Source organism: Harpia harpyja, chromosome Z, assembly GCF_026419915.1.
Source record: "Harpia harpyja isolate bHarHar1 chromosome Z, bHarHar1 primary haplotype, whole genome shotgun sequence".
Taxonomy (NCBI): domain Eukaryota; kingdom Metazoa; phylum Chordata; class Aves; order Accipitriformes; family Accipitridae; genus Harpia; species Harpia harpyja.
The window spans coordinates 8,896,466-8,924,177 of record NC_068969.1 but is presented as its reverse complement, the minus strand read 5'-3'; the positions used below and the strand labels follow the sequence as shown (position 1 = coordinate 8,924,177).

Sequence of the window (27,712 nt, the reverse complement as noted above, 5' to 3'; positions counted from 1 at the left end):
TCAAGGTGAGTTACTACTGAATTGTTTGAAAGACAAAAGTAGAACAGAGGAAAATGGGGAGAAAGGAAGAACCTTCCCATCTACCAGCCTGCATTATTTTACTACCACAGGAGCATTGTTTTAATCAGCAGAAAAATAAGTGCCATGCCTTGAATCCCACAAGCCTTTGTAGATTCCTGGCAGAGATTCATGGTCATTTTTTTAGCTGTTGTGAATTGAAAAGTATTTGTCTAAAGATAGAGGAAGAACTAATTCTTTCCAGTTTCATCTTGCCCTCTGTCCTTGCTATTGAACAGGAAGTGCAATCTGGTAATAAACAACAGAGCACACTCACATTTGGAAACTCAAGTGTTTGTTTCTATATTGTTATGTGTGCAACTTCGAAAACACAAGTGGAAAACCATAATACTGTGGCTTAAAACTAACTTTGAGCTCCTTTCGCTCAAATGCTTCTGAAATGAAGAAGTCTGCAAAGTCCTTCCTGAAAATCCAATGTCTTTCACTTCCCCCTCTCAACTGTTTCCAGGCTTTTTATCTCTTCCATTCCCCCAAATTTTCTCTTCTCTCATGATATGCAAATATAGTTTATACTGTAAGTATAAACTCGCAGTAAGCAAGCAATGTGCTCACGCATCAATAGCAAGAATTGTGATGAATCTTTCTCTGCCTGTTGCATTTCTTATGCTTATGGTGACTGGGAACAGAATGTGTGTCAGAGCTGCCAGCAGAGACATTCTTAGGAAATAGGAATGAAACAAATTACCTGCTTAAGACAGCAAAAATAATTCTGCTAGATCAAAGTACAAATCAGCAGGATTTTTAACAAAGAAAACAGGATCTGAATCAGGTTAACACATTCCTCCCTTTTTAGAGAGTGTTTTTCACAACATACTCCTAAATTTTGGCATCAGAATAAAAAGCTATCAGAAACATCAAATATCTTCATAGTTTGTAGGAATCTACTCAGCATTTACTGAAATTCAGAAAGTCCCAATTCAATAAAAATGGTGCAGTGTATGATGTCTGGAATTATCTGAGGACAGCCTTCCATTTGCCTGTTTCAAAGTTCATAATACAAAGGGTATCACTGGACAGAAGTTTTCAGAACATACTCTTTAGATCACATATACTCTATAGTCTGCTTGCTGCAGGCCTGTTGAGAGACAGATGGCCAAATCTATTGTCCTGGTTTCCATTTGATAGCTTGTTTTAAGAGACAGACAGAAGTATATGACATTAATGTAGTATGCTAACATTACTTCCTATAAAAGAAATCGATGAATGTAAAATTTGAAATTTGCAAACGTTAAAAAATACTGATAGGAAGGTATTTCACCAGTAATCATAAGTGGAAAAGAAAAAGAACAGTGAGAATTAAGAAGAAAAATGATACCACATAAAAACCTCTTTACTATGAGGTAATGCCTATTAGGAAGTTACCCAAGAACTAGCTTATAGCATTGTAGGAAGGAACACAAAGAATAAAACAGTTGAAGCAAAACAAAGAATGGAAATGATATCTCAGAACTTCAATTTATCTGATTTTACATCAGCAACTTTAGACTATGATGTATCAACTAGACTTGCTAAGAAATTTTATAACCATTGCTACTGTTTGAGTAATCCACAGAGAATAACTTTTTGCACTTACCTTGTTATAGACAGAATAGCAGGATTACGTTTTACTTTTCTGACGAATAAGGGCCAAAAGTGTCCCAGCTAAATAAAATCCTTGCAGCACTGCACAATCACCAATATTCATCTGCCTGCTATTTCAAGTAAGCTCACAAAATGGTTAGTTAAAAATGTAAAACAAAATCACCTGCAGAGCAATCGTGGTATTCTTCGCAGGATATTTCCCCACCAGTCCTTGTTCTTTGCGTTTCTTGAATTTCCTAAAGTAGTCCTGTATCAGGAAGGTGGCATAGAACTTCCCCACGGTTACCTCATCATCTAAATGAACAGACCAGACAGATCTCTCCCAAGTCAGCACATTTATCAATAGCCTGTACACTCATATCTGATTTGGGGGAAAAACGTGATGGGTGCAATAGGTACTATGCTTTCAGCTTACAACAGTGGAACCTGTAACTAGCTTAAAAGCAATGTTTTAGCAAGCAGTTTAGGCTCAGTCAGTTAAGTGAACTCATCCTTAATAAAGAAAGAAGAAAACACAATACTTTACCAAGTCTCATGTACTTCTAAGTAAGTTCATGTAAATGTCTAACAAAACCACAAACGTTTGTATATGCATAGAAGCTGAAAGACTGGCTTTAGTTACTTGTAATAAATGGATTAAAATAAAAGCTACTATGACTTACATACACTTCTGTTCATAAGAGTGACTCTATAAAAAAAAAAAAGCTTACAACATCTTTTTTTTTCACTACTAAACCAAATTTGCTTAGTCAGTCTATCGATATAGCACTGTTCTGATTGCATAAGGACTGTGACATCTTTACAGCCTGCTTTGCTATGGACATTTTTTTATTGATGTCATACCCTCACTGTAATACCTGAGCATCTTCCAGTTCGAATTTGGTTTGTGTCCCAGATGCTCATGTTGGGCTGTATCTTCTGCTATCTTATTGTCACCCAGTAAGACAGATTCTAGCCTCTGAGGAAATCCCACAGCGGTTACAATGTCACATATCTTCTATGAGGCTCTTGTTTAAGTGAAGATGTGGTCCTTAGCCACCTTCTAGATAGGTGGTGATGATAATAGTAAATATGAAACAACATGGCACTTTCCCACATTATTGTATTGTATCAGCTCTGCAGTGCTGATAGAAACAAAAATAACTTCCACCAGTTAATTTAGGACAATTCAAAAGATAAGCAAACAGCAAGTACAGTAAAACCTAACATTTTTACAGAGTCACTGTTGTGAACAAAATCCAAGTTTCAAAGTTTTCAAAGTTCAAAGGCAGGTATCTTATGAGGATATCGAAATCGCCTGGTTCGTAGCATGTTAAGAATGTATGTGCCTGTTTTATGAGTCCCATTGAATCATTCAGCTGTGCAAGTTTGATCTCTTGGTGAGTAAAGCTTGCCAGAAAACTAGGAATAGTTTTCTATTCAAAAACATTGCTTTTGTTTTCACACACTTTTTTCCCCTAGAGGTATCTGGCATGAAGTTAGCTATTTCCCTTTCTGCTGTGTTGCCTGATCTCTCAATTTGTTTTAGTATCTTGAGATAGCTATTTGCAACATGGTTGCTAGTTGGCTACTGCCCTGCATGAAGGAGGGCTGGTGTGTTTTAGGCATCAAAGTTCCCTCCACTGTTAGGTCCCACATCCTGGTGGGCAGTAAGTTCCTGTCATTCCAGTTGCCCTTGCTGGGACAGACGGGTGCTTAACACATCCCAGGATCTGGGTTACTCTGTACAGTTGTGACTTGACTAAACACAGAAAATCTAACGTGCCCAGACGCGTTTTAACACACCTGTGTTAGAAAGTATGGATTTTTTTTGTGTCATGTGATTTGTTTTCTCCATATTTTAACTCTCTAATGGAGCTTTAGGATAGGCTTGGGTTTGGGTTTTTGTTTTGTTTTGTGGGGGGTTTTTTTACATATGAACACATTCTGTTAAGCAAGCTTTTTCTCTGATTGTCAGGCAAATTCTTTAATCGATTGTCATAAACTGTAACATCATACATTAACATTTGATTAAAACAGAGTCTCCTTGTGTCTTCCTTTTATCAATAATAATATGTCCCAATGTATCTCACTAATAATAGTATTTCTAATAGTATTTTTACCTGTAATATGACAGCTTTTACTAATTTAAATTTAATTAACTTTCTTCTTTTTGTGACTTGCTTTCATATCGATGAAAAGGATGGGGAAATCCAATCCATGTACAATACTGTTTAAATTAATTTTTGCTTCTGTGACATTTGTCTCAAAATGAATTCTCTACCATTCAAAATAAGCTCCTTTCATTGTAATGTCTGAAATGGACTGTATACATGTGAGAAAGTACGACAGGCTTTAACTTCCATAAAAATGCACCAGGGATGTATTCTCCCAGTGTTTTATTTGTCTTTAAATGTATCAAAGCAAAAATAATTATAATAATTGCTTTAAAATATCTTGGTTGGGAGACCAGTCTGTTGAAGGAAATTTCTTAGCACATTAAAGAGCCTGCTCTGCCAAATACTGACATCTCTTCAAAGGTCCGAGTCCCCCCAGTTCCCACTAGGAAATAGGAGGAACTCCATAGCTTACAAGAAAAGCTCTCCAGTCTACAGATTCAGTCTCAGCAGTAAAAAGCTTTTTAATTGACTCTACAAATCTAATTTCTAAACTTTTTGTGAACATTTGCTTTGATGTTCATCTGTACTCTCCCTTGGCAGCTCCTCAGGAGACTAATGGTATTTTGTATTAGGAAGAGATCTCTTATGAAGCATCTAATCTAAACTTGCTAATCTAAACTTAGTTTAGCTGAATCCATTGATCTGCAACGTAGCCTTGGTCAAACTGCCCAGATAAGCTTTTCCCCATCCTTTATACTATATTGTTTCAAGTATTTGAACAGAGCTTTTAAAGAAGTGATATAGCAAATGGCTCCTAGAAAGAACAAGCACATAGAAGTAACAGACTTGATAGAACAGATACTACTATGGGTTGCACTTAGAGCATGTCTCAAGTCAGGCTATGACACTGCATGACTACTGACTGTACCTGAGATGACAGTACCTGTGAAATCCCAGTATGAAGAAATTAAGGGCCCTTATTGATCACTCTGGACATGCACCAACTTTTTATAAGCCTATTAGATGAATGCAATACCAGTTTGCTGAATTGTACATGCCAAAATCTGTATGTACGATCAAGGTGCATGTGTATTTCACAGGCACAGTCAGTTGTACTGCAGACACGTGCACACAAGAACTGAAGCCTGGCCAAGGGGAGCCATCCTTGACTTTGTTTTTTGAGTAACACACATATAGCCAGATATGGACAGGTATAGGGAGGCAGCTAAGCATAACTGACCACAGAATAGACAAATCTATAATTACAGTTAGTGACAGCAAAAGGAATCATTTCAGTAGGAATTTTTTGGAAGAGGGCAAGAAGTATTAGGCAGGACTAAATGGGTTTGCAGGGAACTGGGGAGTTTAGAGAATACAGATGAATCTTTAGTGAGTTGTTTGTATTTCTCTTACTCTCTAGTTTCCTAAGAATGTTAACTCATCCATACATTCAGGCATTTGGCTGACATCCTATGGTTTTGCAAAGCAGTTTCATTTTTCTGTACTGAAAAAGTGTTGCTAACTATGAACAGTTTAATTAAGTTATAGTAATGAATAATTTAACCAGTACGAAGAATTAACTAACTGTCCATTTCTAGTGCATCTATTTATAATTCAGGGAAAAAAAAATGCTATACTGATTATTTTCATTCTGCTCTGCAAATAATTGTTCTCTTTGTGTTCCGGAGGCATGGTCATGAGGAAGGATCTAGCATTCCATAATACCAGCAAAAGTAATACTGGAGAAAAACGTTATAAACAAGACCGCTTGAAATATTGAAGAAAATTTTCTGTCTCCTAGCAAATTGTTATTATCAGCTGTGACTGGTGTTATTGTCATATACAATTTTCTATTGAATATTAAGCATCAATAGAAACCAATTTCTACTGTATACTAAACTATTTTACACTCCTGTGGCATATGAATGGAAAAAGAGCTGTATTCCTCTTTCTTCTAGGTGGGTTACAATATTTTCAATATTCAGGTAAGTCGTAACAAGGTCCACAGAGAAACAAACCAAACTGAAATCGAAAATTCATAAATCTTCAGGACTTCCCAACATGTTCTTATTTATACTGGGTTGTAGAAGTCATACTGCTTCCTATCAATTGAGCAGTGATCCAGGTTTTCAGCCTTCTAGCTACACTGAAGAGCTACAATTGCGGAATAAATATTAGCAATGAATTTTAGTATAGCTGAAAATAAATATACAGCTTATATTCAGCAATGAAATGAAGCTGAAGTTAACAGTCAGTTACTTTGTAAGATTAGTTCTAGGAATGTAATCTCTACAGATTCTTTGTCAGATTGATTTAGGCAGGCACAGCTCGCTATTCTGAAGCATGCATCTCTATTTCAATAAAAAAATGTAGGGGAATAAAGTTGGCAAGAGGCAACACTAATTCCATGCCACCACCCTAAAACAGAATTGCTTCAGAATATTCGGAAAGACTCATAGTTGAAAGGAACAGAGGCTGCAGAAAAAGCTCAAGCACATAGTTACAACAATAACAAAGCGATTCATCGATGCCATGCAAGCACTTAGGTGTAAGGCTAAAAACGACAGAGTAGAACACAAAAAGTTGTTTTAAATGTGCAGTATCAGTTCCCCTTTGGATAGTCAAATTTGCTCGGTTTTTGCCTTCATCCCCACTCTTATGTGGCAGCCACCACACCAATAGCAAGTGGCTCCCTCCAGCGACAAAGCTAATGCTGCTTCTTGGGTCATGCTGAACAGCAGTGCAGCCAGCATGCTCTTCCTCCCCTAGAGACTGCGAGTATCACCTTCAGAAAGGGATCAGCCTCCACCACCACCATCGGGCCTGGGATCTTGAGTCTGCTTCCAAACCTGAGTCTGATCAGTCTTGAAAGCTGCCGTAACACTATAAAAGTACAATAAACTACAAGAAATACCAGATGATTACAATGGATCTGTGTATTGGATGTCTAGATAAATACATCCTGGGTGTGGGTGACAGTGCAACAGATCCTGCACCTTTAAAACTTGAAAAAGCAAGTAAGAAACAGTCACCTAAACCTACACTACAGCATATTAATAAAAATGTGTATATCGAAGAAGGCTAAATATATATATCAGAATATATATATTTAAAAAGAGAGATATAACAAATATTCGACGTGTCATTTTACGGCACGTAGCAACACCTAATACACGTGCCTTGTAGTTCTCGCAAACATATTGGTGTCATTAGACTTTAGGTATCTCTTTGCATGGGCCATATTCATATCTCAGTCATACTGGCATAACTGAACCATTTCCATTATCTGTTGACTACGGAACTGCTCTGGTTTAAACTAGTGTAACTGAGATAATTTAGCCTCTTGCTTTATTAATTTAGAAAAAAAAAATATTTTTAAGCTGGCAATTAATTTTTTCCCAGAAGCGTTCAACACATACAAGGATATAAGCTATAATGTAGTGTACATTGTCAAGCTTAATTAGTACAAAACATGTTATTTTGCTCAATGCATTGAAATCAAACTAAGTTTAGTTTATTTTGCTGAATGATTTGAAATCAAGACTAGATTTAGGTCTAATAAGGTATTTTTTTCAAGCAAGAAAATAAGCGTAACATTTTCCTCTCTTTCTTTTTGATCTAAGGAAGTTGTACTTACAAGTCCTATATGTATTATCTAGTGTAACAGGATATAATTTTCTCTATATTTATGTTGTTGTTGTTATTGTTTGTTGTCCTTTAATGACATTATAATTGCAAAATTTAGTAATTCTATTTCTTTGGTTCCTAACAATCTAGAAAGACCAAAATGCGCAGAGAATAGCATATTGCAAAGTTTATCAAACTGACCGCCAGCTGGAGGGACAACTTGGTCAAGTAATTTCATGCTCGTTTTCTTCCATATTTTCTTTATAACTGCTCTAAGTTCTTCATTTGCTTGCTCTAGGTTACCTGTGGCAATGAAATAGAAAAATGGAAGATGACAATTATGTTTCAACCAGCTGCAATGAATGATCCTTTGGATGTTAATTAGCTGTATACAAATAGAGACTGTGATAGAGATTCTTTGCAGCAAGCCTAAGCTACATGAAGTTGCAGATAACAGTACTACAACAACTAAGGAGAAGAAAGGGTGGAAGACAGTGAGCTGCTGGGGCTTTCAAATCAGTCTCTGGAGTACTGCAGAGGCCAGCCGTAATTTACAGATCTTGGCTCTACTCTGTCACTGCTTAATACCTTCTGCTTAAATTGTGCGGAAAGTGATGACTTGCTCTTTACAAGCCACTTCTTTCTTGATCCAAAGCTGAGACTTTATTTGTTTAATCATAGTAATTACTCAGTTGTACAGGCTTGAAAGTTCAGGCAACTGACTACTGAGCAGTTTTTCATGTCCTGCAGTGCTCACCTAAACCACAGCGATGCCTGAGGGGGCTTAATGTAACCAGTTTGTTATTGGCGGTGGAACTCAAATTCTGCTGAGAACAGCAAAAGACACAGAACAGAAAGTAGTAAAAGATTGTAAAATAATGAAAAAATATATGAAAATAGCGAGAAAATTCTTCAAAACATACCACTATTTTTTAAAACTTTTCCCTCTTTGATGCAAGTGACAGAAATCCATTCAACCCAGTCAGAACTGGCCTCGACCAAACTGGGGATGTTGCTTTCAAGTGTGCAAAAGTTGCAGTTGCACCAATGTGGGATCCAAGGCACCAAGTTAGAGTAGTGAGGAAGGAGCATCTTAGTTGGACAGAAAGGGGAACTCATTCATCCCTTGCAGTAGAACTCCTGTTATGCCATGGCTACATGTTTTTATCTGACCAGATAAAAGCATATAATAATTTCTGAGATTTCTTGGGCTCTGGCCTCACTATCCCTTTCCTTTCATTTTCTAGCAAATCAATCCCAGCAACAGTGAATACAACCCATGATCCAAAGGCAAACCAAATCCAGTGAGACTAAGGCCTTATCTCCAACAAAATGAATAAAGTAAATTGTAACTTTTCCTCATTGTACTTTCTGACAAGTGCAGTAAAAGCTTTACAGCTAAGAACCTTACCTTCTGTTTTTATCTTCAGAGCAGTCCTAACCAAAGCAAACAAAGTAGCATTGAACATGACGGTTCCATCACTGTTTAGTGGCATATTCATGGCTACTAACCTCTGTAAATGAGAAAATGAAAAATTTTGATGCAGCTTTGTTTGAAAAAACAACTCCTAATGTTCATGTCTGAGAAGCTGATGTATTCAAAGAATAATATCCACTGAGAGGCATAAAAATTACATAAGTCTTCAAAAAAAGTTGAGTCTTCCATCCTAGCCGCTTATAACAACCACCGAACATCGCTTCTTTCTGGTATCAATACATGCATGTCTATACAAAAGCTAAAACTGTCCAGTAGTTTTCATGAGCTACTTATTGAGTTAATTTGCAAACACTGAAGCCCAGTCCTTGGCTATGACTATAAGTCACACCATGCAAGTATTAAGGACAAATGCAGTTATTTAAGAGCATGCACTCCAGTTGCAGTCATGTTCCAGGTTTCCCATGGGTTCCTCCAGCCTCATGCTCCATGAAGAACCACAACACCAGGTCTGTCTTGTATAAGCTGATTCATTTCTCAGGTAACTCTTCAGTGGTGCCGTGCATCTCTTATGCTGTCTACAATGAATTAGTGTGAAAGGGGCTATCCTCTTTGGATTAGTCCATCTCTGCATTAGTGTTCAGCTTTTAAAGCAGTATTGCTGTGACCCCGTCTGTCAGAAGAACACTATTTAATCTATCAAAATCTTTTCCTAATGTCTGACTTGGATTTTCTTCTATTCTAGTTTAAAAGCATTACTCATTTGCATAATTTATCTTAATATATAGATATAGGTTTGCTTTAAGTATGCCTTGTAGCATTCCATTTGAACCCAGTCTTTTATACATCAACTTACCTATTTGTAAAACAGATATAAAAGAAATAGAAATGACAGAGCTGTTGCAACAATCCTTTAATTAAAAGACTTGACATTATTCCTGCTGAAATTGCTAAAACCACAATATCCATAGTTCTGAAGTCCTCAGATAACGTAGTAATTATTCATTTCCTTTGTGTTGCTTCTCAGCTTTTATATTAAAATGCAATTAACCCTCATCTAAATTACACATAGTGCCTGAAAAATTCTACATAATTTTAAATTCCCTTTAATTTTCAGTCTTCTCACTCACTGCTACATATTGTATTGCACACAGTTATTCACTTCAGCTTGGTTTATCATCTTGCACTTGTCCCCACTCTTCAGTCTCATTTCTGTGTTTTATGTGCAGCAAACTTCTCATCAATGTGACTGTAAAAGTACTGTATCAAAACTTAATTGTCAATTAAAGTAAACTACCACCCTTTTCTCCCTAGGACTGAAATCAGAAATGTCACTGGACTGAAGTAGTCTTATATGCGATACTGCATCACCAGAAATGCTGGGATGAGGTAGTTCACATATGTGACAATAATAGACTAATTATAGATTTACAGACTGACCCCTTTCAATCTGATACTCGGTGAAGAATTTTACATTGGTGGTAACTACTCAAATGAGTACACTGAAAGAAATGACACTATTTTTTGCTGGTTTAAGTTAAGCCTGCAAAAAAACTGGAAAACTCGAGAGTGAAGGAGACGTTGTGAGCAGAAGATTACTGTGCATATGTGACACATGGGGCTGAATTGAATGAATGACTGAACTGTGAGAGAAACCTAGAAAGAAAATAGGGTAAAACCTACCTTGCAGGCCACTCGGTGAGGACATAATTTGCCAAAACCAAGTGGTGGCTGAATGCGTCTCAGTAACGTAACCACATCAAGATGCTTTATCCTTCCCCTAGAATCAACAGACATCAGTTACCAAACATACATCCATTCCCAAAAAATATACTATGGTCTCCTTTTATTGATTTTACCAGATAAATCTTATCAGAGAAATGATCTAACTTACTTTGCTTCAGGGTCATATTCTGACCATATCCTTTTGAACTCATCCAAATGATGGGGACCCAGAATAGACCAGTCACGTGTCAAATAATCAAAATTATCCATAATGACAGCCACAAATAAGTTTATAATCTAAAAAAGTAATTAAGAACAATCTGCCTTAATTATTTTGAAATTTAAAAAAAAAATTCAATAAATAAAATAGTTTTATAAGGTAGCAGGTTAAGAATTCAAACAAATAAATTGATCTCATAAATGATGATTTTTGGCAAATATCATCAAATACCCCAGAAAATACTTGCTAACCATTTAACTGACTAACTGGAACTCTATCAAGTAATGGTATGACAAGAGTGTGATTCTATCTTAGAGTACTCAGTCTTTGACATAGGCTGTAACATGGTTTTGCTTCTCTTCCTGGATTTGCCAGATCCCACTACATCAAATTAAAGAATGGATCCAATACATGTATTTGACACAGTGTAGATCTCAGGAAACAGCTTTTGTATTAATAGGATTCAATGTCATGACAATAAGATTTCTGCATGTGTTGTTAACACAGATGATGATGCAGAATAGCAGAACATGTATGTTTACATTAGTTCACAGAATTCTGTCCAAACACTCTCCTTTTGCAGGGAGACAGTACTGTGAATAGAACAAATCAACCAGCTTAGACCAGACACCTGCAATGAGGAAAAACATGTTTCAAAGATTATTTTAGAGCAAATAATCCATTATGCCATGGATTAGGGAGAAAGGCTATCGTTCACATCTCATGTGCCACAGTTTGAGCACACCTGTAGAGACACAAATCCAAATTCTGCTAAGTTTAAATAATACAAATAGCATTACTAGTAAGTCAAAGGAATTGCAGCTTTATTGTTAATGAATATTTAATGATACTATTGACAAATGCATGAAATAATAGCTGATGAAAAGACTTTTAACTTGGCTTTCACATGTGCAACCAACCACTCCTGCATACATGTAGTGGGAAGAACATCTTGCATGTGGGAATTTAGAATCATAGAATCACAGAATAGTTTGGGTTGGAAGGGACTTTTAAAGGTCAGCTAGTCCAACCCCTGTGCAATGAGCAGGGACATCTTCAGCTAGATCAGGTTGCTCAGAGCCCCGTCCAACCTGACCTGGAATGTTTCCAGGGACGGGGAATCTACCCACCTCTCTGGGCAACCTGGTCCACTGTTTCACCACCCTCACCATAAAATTCAGTGTAAGATACAGAATTTCTAACTTTTTACAGAAAAACATAACCTTGCAAAAATATTTTTGATATGGGGTTTTCAGTTGTTCTCTGAACCTGCTACTCTCTTAGTTCAGAAGAAAGTAAAAATGCCAAAGCTTATTTCTGTTAATAAGCACAAGCTAGACTCACCAAAAATGCACAAAGCATGTAAAAACTGATAAAATAAATGATGGCAAAATTGCTTCCACATGTGTATTCTTCCCCTGGATTATAATCGGATTCTGGATCACAGCGTTTTCCAGGCAAACATGCCAGCATGATTTCCTGCCAGGCTTCTCCAGTTGCACACCTTCATAAGGTCACAAAGATAAATTAAGCATTATTTGATCAAAATGTATTAAAGATGTATTAATTTGTTAAGGTTTGACAAAATGCTTGGAGCTGTATAAGCACAAATGTGAAGACAGATCATGAACTTTTCAGAGCAGGAACTAATTAACAAAATACAAAGCATGTTTCAGAAATGACAAGCATAGATCTGACATTGCAGACACATTTTTTGAGGTACACTAATGCACCATAAAGGCTTGCATGTAAAAATTTGAACCCCAACCTGTGATTTACAAGTTAAATACTTGTTGCAGTGGAGCTCCTGTGTACAAAAGCGGTGTTATGTACGAAAACCTGTCATAAAAGTGGAAAGTATCTATTTGTAAAAGATGAACTGCCTTTTCCTCAGCATGGTTGAAGAAATGCTTCTCTAGCTTCTGCTATTGCATTTTTTGCATAGTTGGGTAATGCCTGTGTACAGAGCCATGATTTCAAATGTTTAAGAGACAGCTACATATTGGTGACATTTTTGGCCGTGTTCGTTACGTACTTTCAAAGGCGAAAGTCTTTACATGCATAAAGTGACTTAGATCTCATTGGGTGATGCCCTTGGTCTCAGATAGACCTGCCAGTTTTGCCAACCAGGTTAATAACAACGCATAGGAGCCAAGTGGGGTTACGGAATCACAGGCAAGAGAGCTCTCAAGGTTGTCACCTTTAGAGGCATCCCTGTTCCATGTCATTCCCTCTCCTTGCTCCAGGACATTTTGAAGCACTCCTGGCAGATGTTTACCCTCTTCTTAAGCTCTCTAGTGATGGAGATTCCATAATCCCCCTACATCAAGATTTAGCTACCTTTGCCATCAAAAAGTTTTGCCTATTACTTATCTGATATTTCCCTTCTGCAAGTTACACCCTCTACTTCTTGTCATCTCTTCAGCAAATGTAAAGAACAGTTTATTTCTTTATCTTTGCAACAACCTTTCATTTTTTTCAAACTGTCATGCTAGCTGTGCTTCTAAAGATTACAGTAAGGGCACAGTCTTTTTCACCTTTCCCAACACCTACCCAGTAATATCAGGGCTGACTATGTTTGGGCTCCACCTGAAGACAATTACTCGACAAATGAGATGTTTCACAATAGCTGGAATGAGTTTAGGTCTGTATCACCTGAGTAGAACCCTGCTGTGTCAATGGACACTCAGCATACAGTCATAGAGAGTATGTCCTTGCTATGCTAAAATGCTTCTCACTTGCAAACACATTTTGAACAAATCCATGGTACAAAAGCTACAGATACTTTTCATAGATCAATGAAGTAGGATGCATTAAATAGGAGTTAAGGTTTACTCACCTGAAGAGAAGCAGCACAGCTTGGGGGAAAGTCTGAAAATTGTTGTTTCTGTTTATTTGGTTGTTGTCCCTCATGGCCACTTTTCCAAATACCTGCAATAAAACAGGATTTTGACTTTCATCCTAGTGACCTGTACTGTCAGAAGCTGTAGGCCTTGCAGCCTAAACTTGCTTCAGTATGTATGAAAAACACTTTCACAAATACACTTCCTTTACTCTCTTTAGATTTTTCCTGACAATGATGTAAATGCAGTAAATTTATCACAGGTACAAGATATTTCTTAATCATTCGTTTTGGCATCTATAAACCACTATAATACTAATACATATTCCTGTATTTCAGGTGAGAAAATATTGTTTTAAACTAGTACCTAGAGTCTTTTATTGATATTAAAGCCCTACTGCGCTAAATATTGTACATACTTGCAGTAAGAAATAATTGCTGTCCTGAAAACCTTGAATCTAAATAGAGAAAAAGATGCAAAGGTGGAAACCAAAGCACAGAGAGTCTGAGCATCCTGCTTCAGCCAGAGATGGAAATTAGTTCAGTTCTTCAAAATTAAATTGCAATTCCTCGACCACAAGACCATTCTTTTTCCCCAATATAATACATTTATATCCTCTTACAATACAGTGAAGGCTGTTACTTAATTTAGAGAGATTAGTACCATTATGCTCTGTGCTGCTGGACTGCAAGGACATTAACTTGCTTTTGGATAAATAACGAAGAGAAGGAATCAGGAAGCAAAACCACTCTCCATAGCATATTTCTTCTCATCCCATTTAATTAGGACCTCCCTTAGTGCTGATTTGAAGAACGTTACAACTTCAAGAACAAAACAAAACATCTGTAAAGTTTTACAAAATGCAGAGCTATCCTAAAGCCTTATGACAGAAAAACTGGTGTTATCAGGTAGAGGGGGGGGGGGGGGGAAGAGAGAGAACCACAACCCAAATTCAGGATTCCTAACAGGAACTTCTGCCAAAGCGTTGATGGTCATCCAGCCATGCTCCTCTGGCACTAGATCCTATGTGTGGCACAGAGACTACCACGCAACTCAAACCACACTCCCAATCACAGCTCCCCGCTCAGTGCCTTTATCTGCCACTTTCCTGCAGCCTGTGCAGTCCCCTCTCAAACAGCTATCCCATCCTCCCACTAGAAATGGCCCAGTAGTATGAATTTTAGGAACGGTTTCCTTACAGGTTTCTCTTATCTAGCTATTTCCAGTTAAGACTGGAGAACCTGTTCTGCCCTCACAGCACTGCTGCTGGTGTGAGCAGTGGCACCCTCATCCCAACAGCACATTTTTACATTTTAAGTTACCAAAATCCTTTCTGTGCTCGTACTTCTTGTACATATATCCTGCTCTTGATTAACCACAGGCTCAGCTGTGCCTAAATCTTTAGCTAGATTCTTTTCCTAGTTCTATTCTTTTTATATAGGAAAGACTTTAAAACAAAAAAAAAGCTGGAGTTTTAATATCTGATTCCCAAAACAAGTCTATAGTAAAAAAAAGCCATGCATTCTTTCATACATTCATGCATAGGAATAAGCTTCACAGTACATGGAAGAGGAGTGTCTCCTTTCAGCAAACCAAGATACTATAAGCTCACACCAAGCTCTTGCGTCTTTTCGGATTTTCTGACTACCAAAATCATAGCCAAAAAAAGATTTTTACATTATTTTGAAAGCTCTGCCTTATATATAGCACCACTATCAAAGGAATGTTTCAATAAGCACCTTAGCAAACAAGTCTCAGAGTAGCCAACACTGTATTTTTGTTTAATGCTAAAAAAAATCTGTAATTACCTGCATTCCAATGACAGCATAGATGAAGAACAGCATGGCTATCAGAAGGGCAACGTAAGGCAGAGCCTGGAAACAGGACAGGTACATTGTCTTTTAACGATTTCACACCATAATTTCAATTTCCATTTACAAAAATAATTTCTCTGTACAACACAGCCTTTTCCAAGGTTTTTCTTCCTATGCAAGTGCTTAAAATGTTATTACCTTTCACCCTTAATATTCTGCCGCATACAATGAACACAAACTTCATTATATTTTAAATTATTTCTGCCAGCAATCCAGGGGGAAGAATCATCTTTAGCAGTTTTTAATTTTATTTTCATTACTGATTCTGACAACACAAAGATACTTCCTTCTGTACAGTTACAGAGTTGCATTAACTTCACATTCATCAGATTTTTCAGGAGCAAGGATTCAAATATTTATGTTACACTTATGAAATCAGTTTTATATTAAAAAATAGATTAAATTCCTCTTTTGTAGTCATCTAATAAAACATATGGAAATATGAGGCCTGTATGCATCAAACCTATCTTATACCTTTTAGATATACCAAGTATTTTCTTACAAAGTACCGTAGAAATGTCATGGTAACAGCTAATATTAAATGACAAAGAATGACCCTTGGACTCACTGAAGTAACTGCTGAAGTTTATTTTGGCATTAGTATGCAAATATATTTAAATATGTCATGATTGATAGCATGAATTTCAAAAGAAATCGGTTTTTTGCACTCTATGGGGTATTGCTTCATAAAATTTGGTGTATAAATGGTTGTAACTATAAAGCAAATTTAAATAAATTTTACTAACCTGAAATGACTTAATAAATGTCCACAGTAAAGTTCTGATTCCTTCTCCTCTGCTAAGCAGCTTCACCAACCTCATCACCCGGAAGAGACGGAAAAAAGTGATGGAGATTCTAGCGCTGTCTTCAGAGTTCTGAAGAGCATCATGGAGAAGTCAAACCAAATACAAACTCAAACATGCAACACTTCCAGAAAAACAACATCAAATGCAAAGGTGGAAGAGGTAAGATTTGAAAATGTATCTTGAGGGCCTTTTCACCTTGATAAGCATGATATGAAAGGAAAAATTACATGCTAAAAACACAGGACCTGTAGAAATGCTTCACACATCACATGCATTTCCAAGTTTTCTGGTTTGTTAATAAGGATCATATTGGGTTTGTTTGTAGTAGACTTCAATAGTACATTGACAATGAATGCAAACCACTGCATAACAGCTTTGTAGTAAGACAGTTATGAAAAATACAGAAAAAATTGGTGGAAAATAGACATGGTAAAAAGAATAAACTCAAGTAGAGGTAAAACCACTGGGGTCAGTTTACTAATCTTACCCCAGACTCATCAGTTGTGACTGTTTCAGTTGGCTTTGGCTTTAAGAAATTAAGAACATTAAATATTAAAATCAAACAAAAGATTAAAAAAATCAGATTAACCATAAACAGAAGGAAGGACATTTTTAATTTCTAAATGTAAATTAACATTTTTCAACTCAATATACTTCCTGAACAAAACATTAATATCCTTATTAAAACCTTCCCTTTAGCATTTCATGTTGGCTGACATATTAAAACATTGTTGGCTGACTGATACTAAAATCTGCTAGTATAAAACATGTTTAAAAGACTCAATGGAAAGTAAATACAAAATAAAATATCTGCTCCTGTGTAAGCCAAACAAATTTAGTCATCGACTGCCACAGGTTGTATGAAATTGTAGCAGTAAGCTTAAATAAAACTTAAGAACAAAGCTTTGGGGTCAAACTAGCCTTTCAAGGTCCCTTTTCTGCTGTGCTCTTTTTGAAGATTAATTACTCCATCACTGGAATCTAACCATACTCAAGCAATTATGTTTTATATTACACCAGGAGCTCCCTTAAAGCAAAGTAATTCACTTGAGTTAACTCAGTGATGAACATTGGGTATTGCAGCGCTTAACAAGGACAGGTTTTCACTCTGCCAAAGTGATAGACAAACATTTTCAGCACAATGACACCAAGGCTAGCCCTCCCATAGAGGTGCAAATGAGAAGGCAATACTTGTACTCCCTCACCATCTGCAAAGTACTCATATACCTGAGCTGGTGTAACAGGCTCAGGCATGGAGAAAGGGCTTCAGGATTTGATTGACCCTTTTGGAACACATCTGTACAACCCTCAGGAGCTACAGGGAGGAGAGAGGCACACACCAACTTCTTGTTCACAGAGCCAAACTCTATGCCCTGTGAAGAAACTCACTTCTCTCTTTATAATGCCTCTGTCTGTCTTTGGAGAAAGTGTCTTGATATCTGAAATGGCCAGACATTTGCTAGCAAAGCAGCTAGCAAAGCTTAAAGGACCAACTGTCTACGCTTGTTTGTGCACTGAGAGATTCACAGCAGCTTCTTCCAAAATTGAATGGAAGCGCCTTTAAAAACATTTATAGCACTAGAACAAATGGGATTCCAAGCGATGGGTCTTACTGTCTTGCCTAAAATAGCCTCCTTTGGAAGGTGCACCTTTCAACAATTACTGTCACATATAGCAGCAATAACCACAATGCCTCCTTAGTGCTGCTTCAAACACATTGTGGATGCATCAGACACCCTCAATGCCATGCCTCACTGAGTAAAATCTCCGGTATTGCTGTTACCTATGATAAAACTTGGGGAGAAGGAAGGGAAAAGAGAGGAGCTGATTCTGCTGAAAATACTGGCAGTATATTATACAAACATACTATAATAAAAAAAAAATAAGAATAGGTAGTACTTTGTTAAAGTCAGATCATTAGCTGTATTTATTAAAATACTAATTGCTTTGTCTATTACTTTTTTTGCAAAACATATCTAATATAAAGGTATCACAAGGGGAAAATGAGGTTAAAATAACTGTTTGTTCAACTATGTGCAATCTACATAAGTATACATTACTGCCCTGCCAGGATATCAGTATTTTCTGAAACAAAGAGTTTTAAAACTGTTTAAGGGATTATTACTAAATTGATACATTAATATTAACCAAAATGCAGATCCCTCATTAGACTTTAGTAAATAGAGTATTTGTAAAATCAGCTGTAACATCTAAGCTTTGTAAGCACTCATAAAAAATACACAAAAAATATGCTGCCAAAGAAAGACAGTTGCTGCATTAGGAGTTCCTGCATATTTCATTAATGTGAAATAAACCCATAGAAATATAGATTAAGGAGAAATTCATTATCAGAAACATCATAAATGCCAATATATAACAAAACATGGAAATAATCTTGCAAAGCTGTCTACCTACATCGATCACAAACCTGTACTATTGTACACAGACCCACATTGCTATTGACTTTGTTGTACAGAAAAAAAATCATTTTTATCTGAAACTTTTAAGGAAAAAGGGTTTCATTATACCTTCTGCAGACAAAGCCTGAAATTTTGTATTAATCTCTGGTGACTGACTCATGCTGAGCTTGACACTGTCTTAATCAGTGAGCAAACTACTTAATTAACATTCAGTATTTTGCATCATCAAAAATTAAATGAAATATTTGACAGATACAGAACAGATTAAATTACAGTATCATCACAAATTGACACTAAAAAAAAAGAAGTAAAATGCTGGGGTTTGCATTTGGGAGTTTTTCCTGCCAGATGCTGGGTTTTGCTTTTGGGAGTTTTTCCTGCCAGCTGTGAAGGATTGGGCCCCAAATAAACTAGGAACAGTATTAGGATAGCAATATGTAATGAGATAGATAAGAACAGAAAAAGGATACTTTAGTCATACAGATTTTTATTTAATTGCTTTCCAAAAGAAAAAATTAGGAGTACACATTATGATTTGATTATGAAAAAACTCTCACAAAAGGAAAAGTCAGTAAAAAACCCTTTTTCTACATATGACTAACTTAATAATTACTTAATTCTCACTTTTGAAAATGCAGCCAGAGATCAGATTACCAAAACTATGTGAACAGTTCTACTGCTTTTTTTTTTTTTTTTGTCTGGAGGGCACTTAATGTATTTGTGTATGCACATTCATGTGTGCACAGGACTGTGTAATGCACACTCCTCTCATAAATCACTCTTTCTCAGCTTCTTTGGACTAAGCAGTCCTAATTGCCTCTTTCTGATGGCTGATCTGTTGCTGCTGGGAAGTGTTAGAATGTCATATGCAAGAGATGATGAACTATGGACACTGGAAAGAGCAGGCCAGGAATGAAAAAGGAAAACACCCTCTTCGCAAAAAGTAAATTGTACAAAAATACTAAGGTGGAGATAGATGCTAGAAATAAACAATGAAAATGAACTCCTGATACCAGAGGATTTTTTTTCTATTGGAGCTGAAAATACTCAACTTCTGCCTATCATTGGCCAAGTGTTTTGGGTACTGACATTTTAAAGTGAGTGCATCTAATTTTTTACCCTCTCTGGCATTTCCCTCTGATAATACAGCAGCTTGGTTTATATTATTAATACTAATTCTAATGAAGCTAATACAGTGATATACCACAATGAAAACATTATTCATACTTATTTATAAAGGAAATGGTCATCTAAGAGACAAAGTTAGTTAATATTTATGTATGTCCATCCAGGATGAAGTAATACTAAGATCTGGGGAACTAAGATTAAGATAACACAATCTTCAGTAACAATAATGGACAGACTGACAGTAACAGAGAACGCTTGCTTCCTACAGAGAAGGAAAAAACATGTACTACCTAAACACATAATCTTATTTGCAACTTCAGTAATATTACTTGACATGTACACATGTAAGGAGGTGGCACATTGTGCATATGTAGGGAAAGTATTAAATAGACTTGAGACTGAGGGGGGGCAGGTTGAGCAGAGAGTGTCTCTCTGGATGATGGTTGCTGACGAGAATGAAAATGAAAATATTTCCTGCGGTCAGGCAATCTATCTACAACCTCCTCTTTCCCCTCACCTTCCACCAATCATTCCAATACTACTCGTGTCCCAAACAATTCAGGACTGGCTGGTCATTATCACAATTTTTTTGTGCCCCATGGGACTATGTGATTCCTAAGACAACAGATGTGCTTCTGGGTTCACGGCTAGAAGTCTAGTAATGGGCACAGCTAGAATAAATGAACAGCTTCTGCTCTCACTGCTTGGCTAACAGATGCACTGCAATGAGGTAAATGAGGACAGAGACTGGCTTAATTATTCTACCTTTTCTATCAGCCATGTGCCAGCTACACCGAGAGTCTAGTTCAGCAAAACACTTCATAACTATGTCATTTTAGGCCAATTCTTAAATACTTCAAATAGGCAGTAACATATGATTTTTCTTTTTTCTTAATCAAAGTTCAACACAACAGCTTTCTTCCCCATACAATCCCAACCCTCAAAAAAGATTAACCAATGATCAACCTAAATTTCTGACTCACTGATAAAATGTTTGCAACCTGATACCAATTTTGGTCAAGTATTTATTGCTGCTTATGGAAAATTTAGCACATTTCCCAAACAGTAACTCCTCATTACACCCTTCATATTGCAACAAAAGTTCAAAATAAACATCCTAACCGAAAAAAGCTTCAATGTCAAAACTGTGAACAGTGTGAAACAGATTGCATCATGCATTGGAAGCAAACTGTAGCTCTGTGTTTAAGAAAAAACAAACATGGTGAAAACCAGTGGATATTAGTATACAGTGTTGGTCAAATGCTTCTTTTTTACAGGTTGTGCCAAAGGGTATGAGAGCATGCCAAAACAAATGAACACATAATGATGATGTAATCATAATTATGAAGGAAATCATGATTAGAAGGAAATATCTGAATGACAAATACATATGATGACAATAACATATATGGGAAAGCATTCAGGTTGCCAAAATATCTTCAGAAATATGTAGTGTATGTGTGTCCGTATGCGTGTATGTATATACATACAAGATTTGTTCAGAGAATAATTACTGGAATTCAAATGTGCTAGGAAGGAATTTTCTTCATAGTCTTATCAGTGTTCTCTCTATTCCCTGTTCAACATGAACCAAATGCGCATATACGTAATTTAGTAAAAATTTTGAATCAATGTGACGAACTCCAGAGTACATTTAAAAAGTATCTTTTCCCTTGTAAAAGATGTATTTAAAACTCTAAGTTAATAACCAACATGTTGATGGCATAGGGTATTATTATGATAACTAATAAATATTCAGGTGTGCAATAAAGTAAATAAATTATTACTATTAACACCTTCATGAAAGCAGCTCAGAAATTTACTTCTATTTCCAAATTAAATATTGCAACGTAGTATAGATTTTATATTGCGATAAGACTTCATACTAACAAAAGCAAAGCCATATGAGAATGTATTTTTCTGACCTATCCTTAAGCCTAAAGAGATACATTTGCAAAAGTCTACAAAAGGTTTTAACAGTATTCAAAAATATCAATTACTAGCAACAAAACATGAGTTCTAACATATGATACTGATGCATAAATGAGGATTCAAGCTGAATTGCAATGCTTTTGTTCAAAATTGGAATCCAGAATCTCTTACAGGAGGTAGATAATGAGGTTTTTAATCCACTCCTCCGCACAAGCAAGATCAGCTGTCCCACCAGTTACTGGGTGGGTGGGCAACTATATAAAAATAAGCACCAGCCCTCCCAGTAGACACTCCACTAGCAGTCTAGTAAACGAAAAGAGTATCCCACTGTTCACAAGTCAACATTATGCACTGCATAGTGCTGAAACGGTAAGAATGGTGCTCCTTCTTGCCAAATGGCAGAATATCCAATTCTGGTCTTGTAAGAGACTTTTTTGATGTATGACATTGTTACTAGCCACTGTTGGTTGTTACAGTAGTGTAAGCATTGAATAAGCCTCACATGTTTAGAGTGGTGAATCAAGACAAATAGGTCTCCCTGAGGGGCTGAGGAAGAAGATATCAATGCTGTTCCTTTAAGCCCTATTTCAGCAAAGAACTCAAATTTTACTTAACTTCAAGCATAAAATTAGTCCTAAAGGGACTGCATTAAACATTTGCACAAAGAAGAGGAAAGTGAACTCTCCATTATTTTCTCGACATTTTGGCAGCACATGAATGGTAAAAGAAACTTAAATAAAAAATGTGAATTAAAACCTTTGTAACTACTACTGTAATAATGTGATCATGCCTCTAAGTCATCCAGTGCTGGTCATCCAAATGGTTTCTGAGCTGACAAATAAGATAATTTCTATACAGTCAGGCCATATTGAAACTTGTCTGTTATTTCCATTTAAGAACTTACTCATTTATTCAGAATTTATTTCCAATTTATTTATCTCTTGTTGTCTTAAGTTATATATGTGTCCATCTCCCAGAATGGACTGACCACTTCTTGTGTCTCACAACCACTACTCTGCTTTTTTAATTGAAGAGGAACCATTTTTATGACCACACAAGATCTTGCGTGTCATGTGAAATTTTTTTAAAACAAAAGGTCACAAACCCCAAAAGTAATTATATAGGTTTTAGTAGTGGTTTTAATTTTTTTTATTGCTATACTATATATATATATATTTACTTATATATACTTGCCTCTAAAAATTTCTAAAAATAAAATGAACATGAAAACCAATTAGATTCATAAAAGAAGAACTGCTTAAAGGAAGGGATATTAAATGACAGAGTAAATTAAAAAAACAATCGTAGAAAATAGTGTATTGCCAAAATATATGTTGCTCTGAGGCGGTTCATTTCTGGAGTTGGTCAGTGATCCAGTCCTTGAGGATCCTGAGCGGTTCTGTAAATTGCTGAGCACATTAAACATGGATGTCCACGTGCAGCAAAAATATTCAAAACACAGTAATTTCCTGGATTTTATGTGAATGGGAGGTTACTGGATCAGAAGAATCAGCCTCAGGGCACCATATACATTATTATAAAACGTTAAAAAAATAAGAAAAGGAACAACAAAATAAAGAGATGACATTTAATTTCCAGAATTTAATACTGTAATCAAGGTGATAGGTAACTAGAAAGTCCAACTCACTCTCTTGAAAAACTATGGGTCAGATACAAAAATGTTATATACTAGAGGAACTTGCTGCCCTTTGGAATTAGTCTAAATGTACACAGCTAGACTATTAGAATGATGCTGAGTTGTTTCCACAGCATGAGGCAATGGTATATGCAAACCTATAAGAATGTTTAGTTCATCTTGAGTATATTACTTTAGGTATTCACATTCTTTCAAGTCTTCTTTTACATTGATCAATTAAGATGGCTATGCTCGTGCAGCTACAACTGCAACAAGATCTGATTTTACATTAGTGCTAGCAATTTACACTGTTTCAGATCACCCCTCAAGCAAGGCTGAGCTTCCTCAGTTTAAGAAGTTTCAACAGTGGGAATTTTCACAGGTACCATGTCAATCATGCTTGAAATCCCATTGAAAACAAAGTCTTGTTAGCATCTTAGCAGAGCTGTAGATTTCCCAGGATCACTGTCAGTGTTAGATAAAAAGTACAGGTGGAATGGCACAATTCAGAATGCCGAAAAAATATTAAGAAAAAGGTTCTAAAATGCTGAATTTGGATTATGGAAATTTACAAAAAATTAACAAAGTAGGAATAATTCAATAGAATCAAAACAATAAAAGTAATAAAAATCTAAGAAATCTCCCTGGACACTCTGCAGTATTCAGTGTTTCATGTTGAAAATGGGAAATCAAGCCCAGAAACATATTGAAACTGTAATACATTAAGGACTTGCACAAACAAAGCACAAAAAAGTGGAAAAGACCAGAAACAGACAATACTTAGTACACAAATAGTCTGCAGTGCAGTACTAGAAGACATCAAAGATGAGCCTTTTTTCTCTAGTGAGTGTAGCATGAAAAACTAAGAAATGACAGTGCTAGTTCTTGACTGTGGTGTGTACTTTTCCTGAAGATCACTACTTGATCTCCAGAATATTTTCAAGACAACTGTGTGAATTACTAAAATAACAGTGTTCTTCACAGCTGAAAGTTCAGCAGTGATCAGTTACAAGTAATGCTGTCAAATTAACACTGTCCATACAGTGTTAAATACGGGGTTAAATTCAGGGATATCTTCTATGGTCACGGAGTACATTTGAGCTATTTTTCAATCTCTTCACAGTCAAGTACATTTTGCACTTATTAGGGAAAGCTATTCTAAATGGTCTTTTTACACTCCTCAGATATTATGCTCATCTACACCAGTAATATTGTGAATGGAAATAGTAGGTAAATTGTAAATACTTGAGCTGAAAGTCTAAATCCAAACTTTTCTGGGAAAAAAAAAAACCAAAAAACCCCCAAAAAACAACAAAAAAACTCCAAACAAAAAAAAGTCCCCAAAACAAATTAGAGGCAGCTTCTAAAAAACTGCTCCATAAACTGTAATTATACTTTGAGAAATGTCTTAATGGGACAGTGCAGTTCTGTGCTGACTGACCCTCCCTGTCAGCTCAGGTTCCTTCAGCTCACAGATAGAAAGATCCATTGCCCGCTAAGAACTGAGCAAAATCAGTCTGAAATCTAAGGGTCAGGCTAAGGTCCTTCTGCTCCCGCGTTGTCACATCACTCCTCTATTGTTCTTTCCAGTAATGCAGTCAGTTGTGAGATTCATAATTTAACATAAAATCAAGAAGGAATTTTAAGGTGAATAAGCCTTAAAATTATTTTGATTTTGTTTACTCTTTGAGATGGCAGTGTAGAATTTGCAGCTTTATAAAGAAATTTGAAGTCTTTAATGAGGGCTAATAGACTCTGTGTATGCTTGAATATATTCTTCCATCTTTTAAAAAAAAGATAAAAGAATACATTTGTTTTCTATATTTGGTTGAAATACATTTATAGTAGGTGTTACTATGCTTATCAAATAGACTACAACCAAAGAAGATTAAAAATTATGTACATCACTGTTTCTCAACAGCAGCTACTGCCACTAATTGATGTTTGTGCCAAAGCTACTATGCTCTGAAGGGACACCTGTATGGGCACAGTATAAGAAGTATTTCCTTTGGCAGCAGCCTAATCCACTCACTTCTGCCCTACCATGGCCCACACTTTTGCCAATGCTTTGTGCTCAGCACCTGATCCAGCCAACTGTGAAGTCCTCAAACTCTCGTGGAAGCACAGCTCACATGGCTATAGGGGTAAGAAGGGCTGTGGGCAAAGGCCGCTTAAGCTCACGGAGATGCCAAAAGAAATCCTCATCAAACCATGGCCTGAGTCAAGACCAGCCTGACAAATCCAAGCTCCCAGTAGGTGGTCTGCTGATCTGAACAACCCACTGAAAGCCAAAAACTGTCTTCTAGGCAGATCTTACTTGAGAAGTATGCTTTTTTTTTTTTTCCCCCTCATCCTGGAATGCCTGGAACAGATCACAGTTTTTTCAAATACAATTTCTATTCCGTGTTCCTGGGCAACTTTATTACCATGTTATTCACAGTTCCAAAATCAAGGTACTGTCTAAATGGAGTAAAGGGTATCCTTTCTGCTACTGAGTGGAGGAATGTGATCCTAAGAATTCGGTTCCTGACATCAACCACTTTGGAAAATAAATTTTAAAATGTGTTTTCTCTGAAAAACTGTTTCAATTAAATGGCAGTGATAGCCACAGGATGGATTTGCTTCCCCAAAATATGATAGAGCTATTGCAACTTAAATATTCACCACTGAAGAGTACTTATGCAAATTTAGAAGTATTTTGAAAGATGATGCATATTAAATATCCCTACTGAAAAGAAACCATTTAGGTAAGTAAGAAAATCCACTAGGGCAAAAAAAGATGTCTAGCAAGTAGCTTACTAAAACAAATTTAAGAGAAAAGGAATGTTATTAGCCAGCTCATAAACTGTGACTGCTATAGAAAAACATGCAAGCTAAATATCTTCAAAGAATACCAAGCTACTATTTATATCTACAGCTATCTGTGATTAATCTATTCTTTGATACAGGGAAAATAAGTGAATGTTGGGGATCTCCTGCATCATGGGTATTTCTAGATAACTTAGTTCTCAGAATGATAAACAGGTAAGATCTTCAGCAGGTGGAATACGCTATCCTCACCTACTGAGTCTGTGTGCTCCCTGAGCATTTTCAGTGGCTGCGTTGGATCCAAGTCTCACCTTCTTCAGTCTCCCTTTTTGAGGTCTCAAGAAACATTAGAGAGAAGAGGCACTTTCCTCTGAAATTTTATTTTGACTAGTTAAAGAAACATGTAAGTATGGGAAGCACGTCCATATCTACTAGAGAACTGGTATGTATTTTGTTATCTTTCATTTATTAATTTTGTGATACAGCTTTCCTTGTTAAAACCAGCAAGTCAGATAGAAAACAGGCAAAAATCAGTATTTCCCTATTTTTTTCTTGGAAAGGGATCTTTCTGTTGTCCAAACACCTATATGTGTAATGACCATCAGTCAAATTTTGGTGAAAAGATGGAGTTTTCCAAGTACCTTAAAAGTAATTAAAATTTCAAAATATTTACTACAGGATGGGAAAAGCAAAAGGAAAAGGAAAAAATAAGCATTCTATTTTCCACAGCATGGAAAGCCTTACTTCCTCTATGTACCCTTCTGCTGCTGCCTCATGAGATATGAATGCTAACATTGCTCTAAAAACCAAACCTCCCACAGGAAAAGAAAAATATCATTATTTGTTAAACTGAGCCACTGAGACAACTTAAAGGATCTTGAATTATCTTGGTCAAGCTACCTACAAAAATCACTGGGCTTCAAGTAAAATAGTAACAGAGGCTTAATTCCTTTTTTATACATAAAATGTTTTAAATATTTTCTGTACATATATAGAAAAACATAATTCTTATTGTCTCACTATGCTGTGTGCATGTGCAACTACACAGGTATATAGATTTATAACAACAGCTTGTACAAAGAACTATATCAATGTTTTGGTCTTTGATTCCAGGATAAAACATACTTTTCTAAAAAAAGGATTTTAGGGGATAAAGTTTACATTTTCTGTATTTCTGGATGACAGCAATTACTTTTTAGTGCATGAACAGTTGCTACTTACATTAACTTCTGTTATAGCAATATCAACGACGCTACCAACAACAATTAAGGCATCAAAAGTGTTCCATGCATCAGTGAAATAGTGCTGTTAGGACAAGCATTCAGCAGAAAGAGAGCAAGAGAAAAACACAAACAGAAAAAGAGAAGAAAAGGACAGTGTTATAACACAGAAACACTCTAGGCTCCTCTGATGTACCACTATACAATCTATCTTTCCCTTTCATAGCTAAAAAAAAATTGGTAGAAAAAAAAGGCTATTTATTTCCCATATCAACATAAT

The 27,712-nt window shown here is 36.2% G+C and overlaps 1 protein-coding gene across 21 annotated transcripts in view; it reads right to left on the bottom strand.

Moving 5' to 3' along the window:
• Positions 1–27,712, bottom strand: part of CACNA1D (calcium voltage-gated channel subunit alpha1 D) — a 240,574-nt gene that overhangs the window by 25,419 nt on the left and 187,443 nt on the right. For 13 of the 21 annotated variants that reach the window (XM_052776103.1, XM_052776107.1, XM_052776094.1 and 10 more), the window contains 11 exons: positions 27,434–27,517; positions 16,776–16,814; positions 16,229–16,357; positions 15,417–15,482; positions 13,605–13,696; positions 12,110–12,269; positions 10,715–10,842; positions 10,504–10,600; positions 8,797–8,899; positions 7,587–7,688; positions 1,823–1,953 (listed from right to left, as the gene is read on the bottom strand). In XM_052776103.1, the coding sequence (XP_052632063.1) occupies positions 1,823–1,953; positions 7,587–7,688; positions 8,797–8,899; positions 10,504–10,600; positions 10,715–10,842; positions 12,110–12,269; positions 13,605–13,696; positions 15,417–15,482; positions 16,229–16,357; positions 16,776–16,814; positions 27,434–27,517 (1,131 nt within the window). The remainder of the gene's footprint in view (positions 1–1,822; positions 1,954–7,586; positions 7,689–8,796; positions 8,900–10,503; positions 10,601–10,714; positions 10,843–12,109; positions 12,270–13,604; positions 13,697–15,416; positions 15,483–16,228; positions 16,358–16,775; positions 16,815–27,433; positions 27,518–27,712) is intronic. The other 8 variants (XM_052776108.1, XM_052776101.1, XM_052776095.1 and 5 more) reach the window with 2 other exon arrangements.